Source organism: Dermacentor variabilis, chromosome 4, assembly GCF_050947875.1.
Source record: "Dermacentor variabilis isolate Ectoservices chromosome 4, ASM5094787v1, whole genome shotgun sequence".
Taxonomy (NCBI): Eukaryota; Metazoa; Arthropoda; class Arachnida; order Ixodida; family Ixodidae; genus Dermacentor; species Dermacentor variabilis.
Window position 1 is genome coordinate 149,222,940 of NC_134571.1, and position 14,457 is coordinate 149,237,396.

At 43.7% G+C, this 14,457-nt stretch overlaps 1 protein-coding gene across 1 annotated transcript in view; it reads right to left on the reverse strand.

Annotated features, from left to right (window-relative positions):
• Positions 1 to 497: 497 nt before the first annotated feature.
• Positions 498 to 14,457, reverse strand: part of LOC142578393 (glutamate receptor ionotropic, kainate 1-like) — an 81,640-nt gene continuing 67,680 nt past the window's right edge. The window contains exon 11 of the mRNA XM_075687787.1: positions 498 to 896. Within this exon, the coding sequence (XP_075543902.1) occupies positions 793 to 896 (104 nt within the window). The 3' untranslated portion in view covers positions 498 to 792. The remainder of the gene's footprint in view (positions 897 to 14,457) is intronic.

Consider the following 14,457-nt stretch of genomic DNA (forward strand, 5'->3'; position numbering starts at 1 on the left):
TTTGTCCAACAGATAATATTATAGCAGCGAATGGTACATCCGGGGAACCTGTCCTGGTGCTTGTATTTACGCATGCTCAACGCCACCGCAGCCACATCATCACAAACTTTCGTAACTTTGGTATTTCGTGCCGAAAATTTATTTGAAACACCGAGTATACAATAGAATTCGTGGACTCTTCAATGCAAGTAGCGTTATTTGCTTACTTCAGGCGTTTTTCATCTATCTATCTATCTATCTATCTATCTATCTATCTATCTATCTATCTATCTATCTATCTATCTATCTATCTATCTATCTATCTATCTATCTATCTATCTATCTATCTATCTGTCTGTCTGTCTGTCTGTCTGTCTGTCTGTCTGTCTGTCTGTCTGTCTGTCTGTCTGTCTGTCGGTCTATCTGTCTGTCTGTCTATCTATCTATCTATCTATCTATCTATCTATCTATCTATCTATCTATCTATCTATCTATCTATCTATCTATCTATCTATCTATCTATCTATCTATCTATCTATCTATCTATCTATCTATCTATCTATCTATCTATCTATCTATCTATCTATCCTGTTACGCCGGCCCAGTGACGCAAGTTTTCGATCAGCTTGAGCCACTAGGTATGTGCTCACAGTCGTCATGCCTTCATGGTGGTTACATCATTCGCCACTCCAGCGTCGTCATCTGACAATTGCAACATTGCCTAGTAAATTTAAGACTCCATTAGCGACAACTTTCTCCACTAAAGAAAGCGTGGTTCTGTTGAGTATCAGCCGGGTACCTGGTTGTACAAAGTTACATAAGCTCGATCTTGCGGCGATGTTGTCTGGCTGAGCTGTGTTGGTTATTCTGCTTTACTCGCCATACTGGTTGCCTTTTCTGGGTTCTCTTCATCCAACCTGAGCAAAAGAAAAATGCAAGAACGTTACATTTTCATACTGTGCAGTGACAATTTGACAAATGCATTTGCTTTGATTCTTACAATCTGATAAAACTCCGCAATAGTTCAACGATTCAGCTCAACACGTGTTCTATTTGCGCTACGCTAGCTTCATCAAGACAGTAGCTCACAAGTTTCTGCACACCAAAGCGACTGATTATTGAGCTTATTTTCACCTCCAATGCTCTGTCAACTCTGTAGATGCAAAAAGGAAACAATCCAAAGAATCTGAATTCTATACTTTTTATTCGGGGTAATATAGTCAACACATTCACCGAACTAAACCTTCGCTGAGTGAACTAACTTTAAACGTCCGTATGTGTTTTGTTCTTTCCTCGCATGCTTCAAATTAGTTTTATGTATTTATGTTAGGCATTTGCAAGAGAATGAAACAGGAAATCGAATAAACCTTATCAGTACCGAATAGACCCTATGTATATAGCGGTGGGAGTCTTGCGCCTGTTTTTGCTCAATCGTAAAGCAACCTGTAAGGCTAAAGCTCTATGACTACTTAGGCGACCTGCATAGCCAATTACTAAACTTTTCCAGCTGGCCTTCGCATTTTTTGTTCCTATGACCGCTCAACATTCACGTCTTCTGTACATCTGAATAATCACACCCCTACCGTACTGCAGTTCCAATTAGCTTGGAAGCCGTGTGCCACAAATTGAGTCAGCATCTTTTGTTATAATACTGATCACTTCTGGACGACCTCTCCCAGCCTGTGCTGACTACCATGACAATGAGTTGAAAACCCCACCATATCGACATTTTTCATTCGCTTCTACACGATCATCCTCACTATAATTATTCGTGCTGTTCCATTGCAGCTGATCTCTACATGATCTTATTTTGGAGCTCTGGTCTGGGAATCAAAGAGAGGCCTTTATTGCTGTGTAATGAAGGTCCATCTGACTTCAGTCTACGACTGCATTCATGTATAATAGACATTATCATTTCGCATATACAGGATGACATCGGCAAAGCTGAGGGCCATAATTTCTGTCCAAGTGTCTCAATGTTAGCGACAAAGGCGAGAGGAATTACATGCATGAACTGCGTGTGAATCTAAAATCTAGAGCAATTGCCTTTAACTTATGCTAAACATGTCTTGATTTATCGACAAATGTTTAGCATGTCAATTTAACTTTGTCCACTCCAGCATCGCCTGCTCATCCTTTCTACAAAAATATACATGAACTAGCACAGCCTTGTTATTAAGCATCTGACATGAAGAATGATCATTATAGTTATCACAAGGGCAGCCGTCGAATTACATCATACTCAAAATGTCCTTCAAGGCTTGCTTAGGCATGGCGAGTCCACTCAGTACTCATTCTTGCACGTGTGCGACGAAACAAATGTTTTTTTTTTATTTACCGTGGAGCGATGTTGCTACTGGCTAAATGTTCGGCCGTACAGCCTCGTTTCGGCATTTCAAATGTTGATGGATGCATGTACCACTGTCATTCTATGAAAAGAGTTTGAGAGATAGAGAGAGAGAGAGAGAGACAAAGGAATAACAGGGAGGTTAACAAGAAGTATTCTCCAGTTGGCTACCCTGCACCGGGGAAGGGGACGCGAAAGATCAGAGAAAGAAAATGCTAGAAAAATTCTTAGAATTTTCTACTAATGCGTAAGCATTCATTGACTCGGCAGCTATTTTGCTTTTGCTTACTAATATGCGCGTATACCCATCGCTACCAATGTTCTGTTATTGCACTATTTTAACGACTAGATGTGTTAATTTGATCAATCATGCGTTTATTTTGCAGATATGTCGGGTCAACTGAGCCAGAACGCCGTCACGGCTGATTTCTTTTGCCGCAACACGGCTTTTTTTAAAAGTTTCCTTTCTTTAAATTTTCTTTTTTGATACGACCTTGGCGCGGCGACAGCGACGTCACAGTTTTATTTTTGTTCTGTTTTTGTTTTCTAACCCTACCGGTCATCTACTGTTACACTAGTGTTATACTTTCAAAACGATTACCCGTGTTAACCTATTCATTTTCTTTTTGTTACCACCCTGATGCGGCGATGGCGACTTAAGCAGTTTATTGTGTGTGGCTCACAAAAACATTTATCTGTCTGCCGCACTGCGGTACATGGTTGGAATGCAGGTCAAAAGTTTTTTTTTTTTTCAAACGTTATCAATCACGTACTATTACACTAATATAACGATTGAATGTGCTACCTCAACCAATTATGCACTTAATTTTCACATGCAAGGTACCACGCTAGGGACAGATTTTTCTGGGTACCCGCCAAACAATGCATACGCATTCAACGCAGAAGAAAATGAAGGAAGCACACACAGTACGGAGATGTTTCTATGTTCATTATCACACAGTTTTCAAAGGGACCACATTGACATACACAGTGCCAAAGTCCTAATAATACATTCTACGTCACACAGTGCACAGTGACGAAGCCCGGTTACTATTAAATGACGCAGCAGCGCCTGCATAGCCGCTCGCGCTATGTTGCTGTAGGACCGTTTACGAGAATTTGAACTTCCGAGAGGTGGTGCCTGTCCATTCGGCATAGCGTTACTGAGTAGCCCGGAGGATGGAAATTAGCTTGGAGGGAGCATTTTGTTACGCTGCCAAGCTTCGCAAGCCAAATATCTTCGTGAAGTCATTCATTTGGCTTTGAAATTCGGAAGCATTTGATGCCTACACAATGAGCAAATCCGTCGGTCTGTCGGTCACGTAAGACAAATGGGCGTAAAGGAGTTATAGCATCAAATAAAATAAACTCGAAAGGAACAACGTTGGCAGTGGAGAGTTCCGAACCTGCGACCTCACACACTGAAGCCGACTGTCTTACCCACTGGGTTAAACAACCACAGTTGCAGAAGGTGAATATATGTGAATCATATGAATGTGTTGAATGTAAATGTGTTGTACCGGGGGTATAAAATAAATTCAAAGGATAATATGTTCTATGAAGGCTTTGCTGAAATGTTTGGTGATGGTGGAATGAAAGCCATCTCTCGGACCACATGTAGAGCCGACTTGGAGTATTGTAGACATCGTAAAAAATCTGAATTTGCGAAAATTTAATGCCAAACGCGCCACATTCCCGATCCTACGCCGGCATTAGAGAAATGTCATTCAGTTTCCGATTTTCGCCACCACGTGGCCTATCGAGCTTAACGAATTAGAAATCGCGCAAGGACGTAAAACATGATGCCCAACAAACTAAAGAAATAAACAGAAGCACGCCCTGAGACTGTCGCTTCACCTCGATAGTTGGAAACGAGTGCGCTTATCTCGAATCCTTATCTCGAAGGCGGTAAGCTAGTTGCCCAACTATCAATGAATCGATGATTTTGCTTGACACATAGTTTGTCGGCATTCCCAATCAGATGCCTGACCGAGATAACTGCTCCCGCGGAGCTTCCATCAAATGTTTTTTCCTTGAAAGCTTAGCTCCTTTGTATTTGTGACCCGCCGTGGTTGCTCAGTGTCTATGGTGTTGGGCTGCTGAGCACGAGGTCGCGGGATCGAATCCCGACCACGGCGGCCGCATTTCAATGGGGGTGAAATGTGAAAACACCCGTGTACTTAGATTTAGGTGCACGTTAGAGAGCCCCAGGTGGTCGAAATTTCCGGAGCCCTCCACTACGGCGTGTCTCATAATCAGAAAGTGGTTTTTGCACGTAATACCCCATAATTTTTTTTCTATTTGTGTACCCCGTAGGCCGCAGGCTGTGTATACATTCCGCTTTATGTTTCGTGAGTTTGCTATAGAACCGGTGTGATGTATTGTATAAGAGGAAGCTTTAGCTTCGGCCTGCCTCCGATGATGGTTGCTCGAATACATGTAAAACGCAAGAATGCTTTTATGAGAAAACCGCTCAACCAATCTGACTGAAATTTGATGCATTTAAGAGAAAAAGTTACATCCGGGTGATTGTAGCAAGCGTAATTTCGTTTTAGACCATGGAAGTATTTTAAAAGAATTGCCAGCAATTGGTAAATTTGAAAAAGGAAATATAACTATACGAAGTTTACAATTCCGTTACTCAGCATCAAAAACAAATATCGCATTTCTATCAACTGCATTCGTTGCAGCATCTAAATCAGACAAATTAGATGTATGAATTTACTAATTACGTGAATTGGTTACAACGTTTGGAAAGGTTTCGTAGGTGGTCATATTAACAAGTGAGTGACGTATTTCAGGGTGGCACATTACATATAATTTTTCTCTGCTTTAAATGTAATATTAGCTGCAATTTACAGAATTGTGAATCCTTTTTTGTTGCTAGTTTAGAGTTGTCTACTACAAGTCTCCTTCCTTGATGTTTCTCAAATTTATGAAATTTTCTAGAGAAAGCTGGAAGCGGAAATAAATCTAGCTTTCTGAATTCGTTGTATTTGAAATTTTTCTTTTAAATTCAACATAACTTGTCAAATTCAGAGGAGTGGTTGCTTAGAAAGAGGACTGCTGATTTTCCATATATTTAGCCCCCGACCTAAACATCCCCTTATGTTTGATTTAGAATGATATATTTTTTGGTAGCATATGTTCGTAAAATAGCTTGGGAAAGAAGAAAAGCAAGGATAGGGAAAATGCAGGTCTGTTAATCAAAAGTGTGACTGGTTGGGTGAAGATAACTAAATGGTTCTTTGTGTAATTCTCTAAGGGATAGATTAAATAATTTAATAAATAGTACTGCCGTGTGCAGCAGAAACTTTCCAAGCGCTAAGCTGCAAGGTACAATACAGACATCATGTTCATCTTCATTTATTCTTAACATACGGCTGAGATATTTTGAAGATATAGCTTGACAATCTAAAAAGAAGTTCACCTACGATTACGATATTCCCTACTGAGAAATTTGAGCCCAGTTCTATACGCGTTTTTCCTTTCACGATATATTGGCTGGCCCGGACAATCTGTTTCGTGCGGCGGGTTGTAAGTGGAGAAACGTGTGACAGGAGTACCTCGCTAATCGTGGGATCGCAAAAGGCAACTCGTGGACAGACCTGAGCTCATGCAGCGCTTTGTTTCTATACAGACGACGCGTTCTACTCTGGCGCCATCTCGTGGCCAATCGTGCCGCACAGCCCGTCTTGCGCAAAACTACGGTTTTATTCTCACGCTTTCGCCATACCTTCCTGCTCCGCTTTCCTCCTTGAGCTCTCTTCAATATCGCCACCTTTCATGTGCCGCTGCGCTCCGCGTTCGCTTTCATCTTTCCCTGCCTTCATTCGTTCGGTTACGAGTGCCGACACCGACGCTCGCCGCAGGAACTGGCGTCTAAGAGCTGCGCTCTAAAGCGCGCAGCTTTTATGCGGCCTTACGGAATCCAGCGAAATTTCCAGCGAATATGGTTCTGTCGAGCAGTCACAGTAGGAATATTATTTACCTGTAGTATAACACAGATTAAAACTTTACCCGCGTATGAATTGGCAACGTATGCACGGTTGAACCCCATCTAATCTACATTGAAATTCAGTGTCACATCTCGTTTTCCCAAGAAGGTTAAAAAAATTCGTATAACGCTTGGATAAAGCCGTAAATAATGGACACGAATTAAGCTTTCCACGCACATCTTACGTAACCTGTTCCATTTGTAATATATTGTTATGAGCCACCTGTCCTGCGGATATAGCAGAAGATGCTGAAGTGCAAAGCGGACAAGTGTACAACTTTCAGTCTCCTCGAACATAGCGTAAATAAATCCCCTTTTCAATAGATCTCCCCATAACCATATGATGTCGTTGCCTAGTTCAGTTGACCAAACACAATCGGATGCCTACTACATGCCTCGTATTACGTATGAAACTAGGGGATAAAGCAGCTGGTATTCACTAATTAAATGCCGAACTCATATTTAACCCAGACAATGGCGAGTTGGTGCTGCGGGGCAGCAAATGCTTACTTCTCTCGCTATGCTGGTGTCATCAGCATCCACCATTTGTACCGCTATTGAAGCAGTGCTTGATGTAAACCTAAAAATTCTTTCTTTTTTTTTTTACAAAAAGCAAAGGAAAAAAGTTATACGACGAGGAAAGGCGAAACGCATTATGCGCTAACCACACGTTACGGACCACATAACCACATACGGAAGTCCGATGAATTTCTTGCGAAACCGTCAATTTTGATTTGTTTAACTGCGACTCAAGCAAGTTAGGATATTTACGTTTTCTGCTTCAATCTTCCACGCTCTTTACGTACATTATTTATTTATTCTGCTCAACCCACTCCCTTATGTAATGCCTTCCAGCCTTAATGGCGTAATTAACAACTTACTTACTTAATTAATTAATTGAATACCTGTAGACTGCTTTTCTTGAATGAAGGGTTCTCTACTTCGACGCTGCACTGAATGTGTGAATTTTTGTAAAGCTACTATTTAGTTGAACTCAAAGTTTTCCTTCTGAATTACCCACCGAGTTGGCACTCTTGGCCGCTTATTTAGTCTCTGCATGACAGACTCGCGTCTTCATTACCGAAATGACAACCTGGTGAACCAGGGCTTAAAATTGATCTAGCAACTAAGGATTATCTCTAAAAACAAATTTATTTCTTATTTTGGACTCTTGCGCTAAAATAAAAAAAAATGTGCATTGTTTTATGAATGAAGTGCATGAAGTGTGCTGCAAGGAGGCAAAGCTGGACAATAAATTCAACATTTTTCATTTCAAACATATAGCGAGGAAGTATACGCGAACAAACTTGTGTATAACATTGCTTTCCGAAGTTCTTCTTGCACCTATTCTAGACGTTGTTAGGGTTGGCGTCGGACACCACGGGCGACAGATCGTCCACCCGACCTTCTCCCAGGATTCGTCGAAAAGAGGGCTGACTTCTCCTGCGAGGGCCAACGTCAGTCAGCTTGCGCACAAAGGGCCTTCTCCCAGGATTCGTCGAAACGAGGGTTGACTTCTCCTACCCATGCTCGGTAATGCAGGAGGAGGGGCTCTCTCTCTGTGCCTGTCACGTGATATCAACGGAAGCAAGATCCCGCCCACATTTGTAGAGAGCCTATTTGAGGGGCTCCGAAATGTACTTTGATATACTTCATTTCTTATTATTTTCTTTCAACTACCTTTGAATAAACCGTGCAAGTTTCGCACTAGCAAATCGTCTCGCCCTTGCTTGGTCGCCATGGTCTACCAGATGCCTGCAGCCCGCCGACTACGCCAGGCTACCCAATAAGTAATGTCGGTCGAGCTTCGATAGGCAGGCGCCGCTACTTCTCGGCAGCAGTACGGTACGCTACCCTGGAGTACGCAACAACGTGGAGAAATCCGTTTAACTGTGAAATGTGTCACAATTAGACTTCGTTTTATTTCGAACATATCTAGGGGGGAAAGATGCGCATTATCTATAGGAACACATGTTGGAGGACAATGCTATGAATGTTTGCAAAACTAAGCTAAAGCTAACGAATAAATTAAATTCTCGTGTTTACATAATAAAACAAGGATATAACTACAAGGCAGGCTGCAGTTTAGCATTTCCATGTCTGAGTATGACACCGCATCGCCATTGGCAAGAAAGTAAAAGCAAAGCTCATATTCTAAAACAAAGAAAACACAGCGATCATTGCCCAAATGGGCACTTCTCTGACACATTTATTCATTACACGTCCACTTATGCCTGGAAAGTACCGATGGTGAAACCGTAACAGCATAAACCGATTCTGCAGCGTAATAATTAAGGCGAAAGTCTTAGGTGGCTCATTGCAGTTGCTGATGATCAAAAAAGTCACATGCCTTCACGGTTCACGCAGCACACTCGCATCATAAGCTGGAGTAGCGGCTCCATAGGAGCTCCACTTTCGGTAGCTCACCTACAGGGTCTCCGCGGCGGAGTCGCTTCGCGTCGTTTTTGCGAGAATGATCTGAACGGTCCGCCCGGCGTCGACAGCACGCTGCGCCTGGCGCTGCGGCCTGTCCAGCTCTGTGCACAGCAGTCTGATGAGTCCGATCTGGCCTGGCTGTAGCCGCGCGCGCAGCTCTGCGATTCGTTTCTTGAGCAGCGGTTCATACATTGTGAGGGGGCGCCATAAGGTACACCGAAGAGTAAGGACAGGTATCCCGACTACGTGGTGCACATATTACATCCATTGACCCGTGGCACAGTACGATGCCGTTGATGACGATGATAAAAATGGTTTACAGGCATCCCCTTCGAAACGGGGTGGTGAGAAATAACCACATATAGGCCTGCTCGAGTTAACCATGTCTAGCTACGCGCAGAATGAAACTCCTATATGCAACTGTTTCATGTCGGGACACCTGGTGGAATATAACGGGACTGCAATGCAACGTTTGTACGTATCGACGCTACGCGGCGCGCATGTGAGATTGCGTGACAAATGACATGGTACGATGCCAATTATGGTGATTTGATGGATGGTGAAAAGCTGGATGGTGAAAAGCGGTCCCTTAGCCGGCTTAAATTAATCAGGTATGTCATACATGTTTTTCATTACATCACTATTTATACGTCTCCATAATTGTTTCATTTCTGAAGGATTCCCTATATACCTTGTGCCGCTATATATGGAACTGCTACCTGAGGTGGCCCCTGTGTGTAATAATATGCAAGTGCAATGCGAAGGGCGCGCGTATAGACACTACGTTGCGCGCTTCTCACATTGCAAGGCAAGTGGCACAATGCGATGATAATGATGACAATAATTTATTGGCATCCCCTTTCAAACGCGTTGGTAACATAGTCACCTAGCCGGCTTGATTTATACAGGTACGTAATATATTCTCTAGCATTCTTGTATCCATATCTGTTGACTTCTCTTTCTTCCCTAAACCTTAACTGCTTTGTACCACTACCTGTACGCCTGCTACGTGGCATTCTACTTGGTGTAATATTACGCAAGTGCAATGCAACACGTGCACCCATCGACGCCATGCGGCGCGCATGTTACATCGCTTGTCTCCTGGCGCGCTAGAAATCGTTTGTAGGGCATTTTTCTTGCCGCATCCTGTTTACCGCACGATGTATAACTTAGGACCTGAACGCGATGTGCTCGAACGTGTTAAAAAACGCCGGTTAGATCTTCAGCGAAAACCTTCTTTTTTCAATTACATTCTGGCACTCTCCTTTTGAAGCTATGGCTACAAAGCAAGGGCTTCTTTGTTCCATCGTCTGTTAACTGCATCATATGTAAGAAATCTGAAACTATTGAGCCCATCTTCTTCGATTGCCATGAGTCCGTTTTCTTGAGTCTCAAATGGACTCTGAAGAAAGAACTGCCGTTAAGTCCTTTCGGTATTCGGTTCTTACAATACGCAAACACAGGGGGGAGTGCCGGCTGACATGATAATGATTTTGTGTATGAGTAGCGTGCGGAAAACGCGTATGGATGTCAGGAATGCCTGCGTAGATAAAAGGTCTGCGAGGGAAAACCTAAGTGAAAGTCTTAAGTACACGTGTGATGCCCTCAAGCACATGATTGAACCGCCAGAGTGGTTTCAGGAGCTTGACAGTTTGGTGGCTGTGATGTCCTCTTTGAGGGCCTTTTAAATAAGTACAGTCTTCCAAATGATGTAATAATATTTTTCTGCACCAAGTGACCTGCTTTGTACGCGTTTACTTTACGTGGTCTTGTAATGAAGGTAATAAAGATAAAAAAAAGCGCTGGCGTGGCTCAATGGCTCAATGGTGGCTCAGTCCGACGCAGTGGGCCCGAGTTCAATCCCGGCAGGAACTGAGTATTTTTTTTCTCATTCACGGCGATAACTAGTATGGATACCAACGGCGGAGAGGGTGGAGGAGGCCGCCACAATCGACAAGCAAAATGGCTATTGAAATGAGCCCGTTTCACAGCTAGCGCTGTAAAAGCGCGTCGTCCGCTCCAACGGTGCAAAAATTATGATCATAAGCAACGGCTCATACCCCAATTATCAAGCAAGAAATGCGATGCTCATCCCTCTCGTAATGCACTGGTAAAAAACACTCAGCAAAGTGAACACTCCAAGGATTATATTCTTTAAAATCACGCATCAATGTGTGCAAGAGTATCATACAAACAGGGGAACGTGCATAGACTTAATGGTCTACAACCACGACGCCGTCAAAGAGTTGCAGTACATCACCTGATACTTTACAGAAGATAAGGCCATGATAATATCTGAACATCAAGAAGCCACTGCGCAGCCCCATGCTGCAGTGACGGTGTGTGGTTAAAGGATCGTTAACTACCGGACGACAGTAAAAATCCACTTTGAAAACAAACAGTCAAGAGGTAAAACAATGAAAAATCACCGCCCAAGCGCTCTGCACCAATAGTTAACCAGCGAAGCTGAAACGTTCGGCCGCGGTGTATATCACTGGGTCAATCCCGACGGTTCATTAAACGATAGCTTGGCAGGCCGCCGGTTCCTCCGTAGCAGTTGCTGCTTCCGCTCGGCTGCACGAGCCTGTTGTTGCGCCCGGGCTGCAGCATCGGCACGGCGTAGACGAGGTCGTTCGCGGTTCTGCTCGCGGCGTTGCTGATCAAAAGCTGCCTGCTCCTGAGGAGTGCGTGTCACGCGTGGCCTACCCATTTCGGAGCCGGAGAGAAACTGCTGGGCGCGCACTCGACTGCGATGGAGAGCAATGACGTCGCTAATGGAGCAGCGAATCGCACGCCTCTCTTTCTCTTTTTTTCTTTGCGCATGTGCATAAGGTTGCACAGGAGGAGCTTTCGGCATACAGGTCGCAGACGGATGAATGGTCGAACGGATGGACAAATTGGCAAGTCAGATACAGCTTCGCTGTTATATGTCTAATTGCGTTCAGGCTGTGATACACATGCGCAAACACTTAGTGGCGACAAGAAAACTGCACTTTTACGTAGAGCATTACGTACTCGCAAGTCTCCTTCTGGAAGTCGGCCTAACGGGCCACACATGCACTTCTCACTGCGGTTTGTTACGTCTTGCAAGCAGTCTGACGCCTTAGAGTTTTTAAGGTACTGCGTTACAAAGTGCGCTGCAGACTATTCGCTTCACATGTTACAGGAGTGTAACATGTTGCCGAACATTTTACGCTGTAGGTCCAAACGCAATCAAATGCAATAACTCGTCTTTGACGATGATAAAATCAGCGGGGAAATGTAGGAGAAGGTGATGGCCTGTCCTGCCTCTGCTTCAAGTAATACAATGAAATACTGTTACTTCATTCTGCGAAGTGTTAATTCCTTAGATGCATTAATTGTACCTCAGAGGATTGTTTCTTCAAGTGTAAATGCTATCGAAACACGTTCTTGCAGGGTAAATTATAAAGTATTTAATTTTTACTGGACGTGGTGTTATTTAGAGTTCATAATTTCAAAAAGAATTTATTTCTTAGTTGCCATGCAAAACATTTTTGAAGGCAATGTAATAATATTTGATCATCAATTAGGTATCCAACGCATAGTCAGGAAGACTTCGCCGGTCTTTGTGGAATCCTCAGCACTAGAAAAACACCACCTTTCAAAGTGTTTCATGGCAAGCTTGGCAACTGAGAGGTGCCGCTACTTGGTAGGCAATGCGACACTTTATCCAATATGTTGCAGTGTTATGAAGCTCTAACAAGTGAAATAATATATAAGGCTTCCTTACACATTGTTTTCTTACCTAATGTACAGAAGCAAGGAATTAATTACTTAAATCAGTTAAGTTTACATTGTTGTGTGCTTCACTTTGGCTTTAATGCTACATCCCAATAGTTTCTTTAGCCCTGAGGGAAATATTTACTGGGGCGAGGGTGAAAAGGGACGTGAAAAGGAACTCGCGCATAGCGGTTCTTTAAAGCAAACAATTCACAGAATAAGAAAAATGTTGGCACTTGAAACCTGTTCAGACTGGTTCTGTGCTCACCATGTTCATTTTCTTGGGCACTTGATCTGTCTCGACAGCAGCTTGATTTTGCAGCCTCTTTTATACTTACGCAGTGACATTTCAGATTCATATTACACTGAGACTCGGCTCTTTTTAATCCGAATAGCATTCTTAGCCTACTTCACCCGTTTTGAGCGTGCCATCCATACATCCATCCAGCCATACACCTACCCCCCATCCATCCATCCAACTATCCATTCATCCATCCATCCATCCATCCATCCATCCATCCATCCATCCATCCATCCATCCATCCATCCATCCATCCAGCCATCCGTCCATCCGTCCGTCCGTCCATCGATCCATCCATCCATCCATCTATCCATCCAGCCATCCATCCATCCATCCATCCATCCATCCATCAATCCAGCCAGCCATCCATCCATCCATCCATCCATCCATCTTAGCCAAACCAATTTGCCCACTTGCTCGGACCTTTAGGCATGTGCGCCTGGTCATGATGCCATCGTGGTCAATCCATCGTCGTCATAACAGCTTCGTGATCTGAATCCCGCCATCTCATCGTTGTCACGATTTCTACGTTGTCACGATTTCGTGATGATCCCAGCTTTTTCATCCGACTTTTGTCATGTCGTTGTCGCCACGCCATCGTTGTCATACAGCCATCATGCATCTCTTGTCACATCGCCATCATGATGCCGTCGGGGTCTTTGAAACCGCCATTCCAGCTACGTGATGTGACTCTTGTCACTTTGTTGCAATGTCACCTACTCCGACACAGTGGTCGAAGTTGTGTAAGTGCTTGGGTCATTGAGTATCTGTTCGTGGTTGTGATGCCATCATGGTCGTTGCAGCCCCGTCATTCAAGCTTTGTCATCCGACTCTCATCATCCCGGCGTCATCAAGCCATTGTTGTCACATAGTCGTCGTCATGCCGTCGTCCTCATACCGTCTTCATGCCATCGACGTCAATCTTTCTTTGATATTCTATTATAATTATACTGCTGTCATTTAGTCGTGATTATGGCACCCGTGTCATGTTGTCATCGCCACACAGTCGCGATCATACCCGTCAGACTCGGCAACCAACTGTTGTCGTCCTACCGTCGCGGTTGTGTCAATGTCGTCACATCAGCTTGATCATTCGACTCTCTTCATCCCATTGATCCCGCCAATTTATTATGATCACGCCAAAGTGCTCATAAATTTTCATGATACCGTCATCGTTATTCATGTCGTCATACACTCGTCATCCCATTCTCCTCATGCCGCTGCCATGCCATTGTCATCATTTCGTCGTTGTCGTTGTATACCTACCGTCATCAATTCGCTGTAACGCCGTCGTGTTGATGCTGACGCGGCCATTGAATCCTCTTTATTGTAACTTCGGCATATGACTCGCGTCATGCCGTCGTCGTGAGCTATCTTGGTCACATGGTCAGCATCATAGAGTTGTCATCATGCCATCATCGTGACGCTGTTGTTTCTTCATCGTCAACACTTTAGTAACGTCATCGCATGGTCGTCATCCGGTCGTCGTCATACCACGTTCGCGGATCCATCGACGAGAGTCCATGTTCGTCATTTTATCGCAGTTATGCTGTCGTCATTCACTCTGTCACATATAAGAGGGAAGATGAAATAAAATGGTAGACGAAGAAAGGTTTCAAGAAGACGACGAGGATGGCGTTAAGAATGACGTGGATT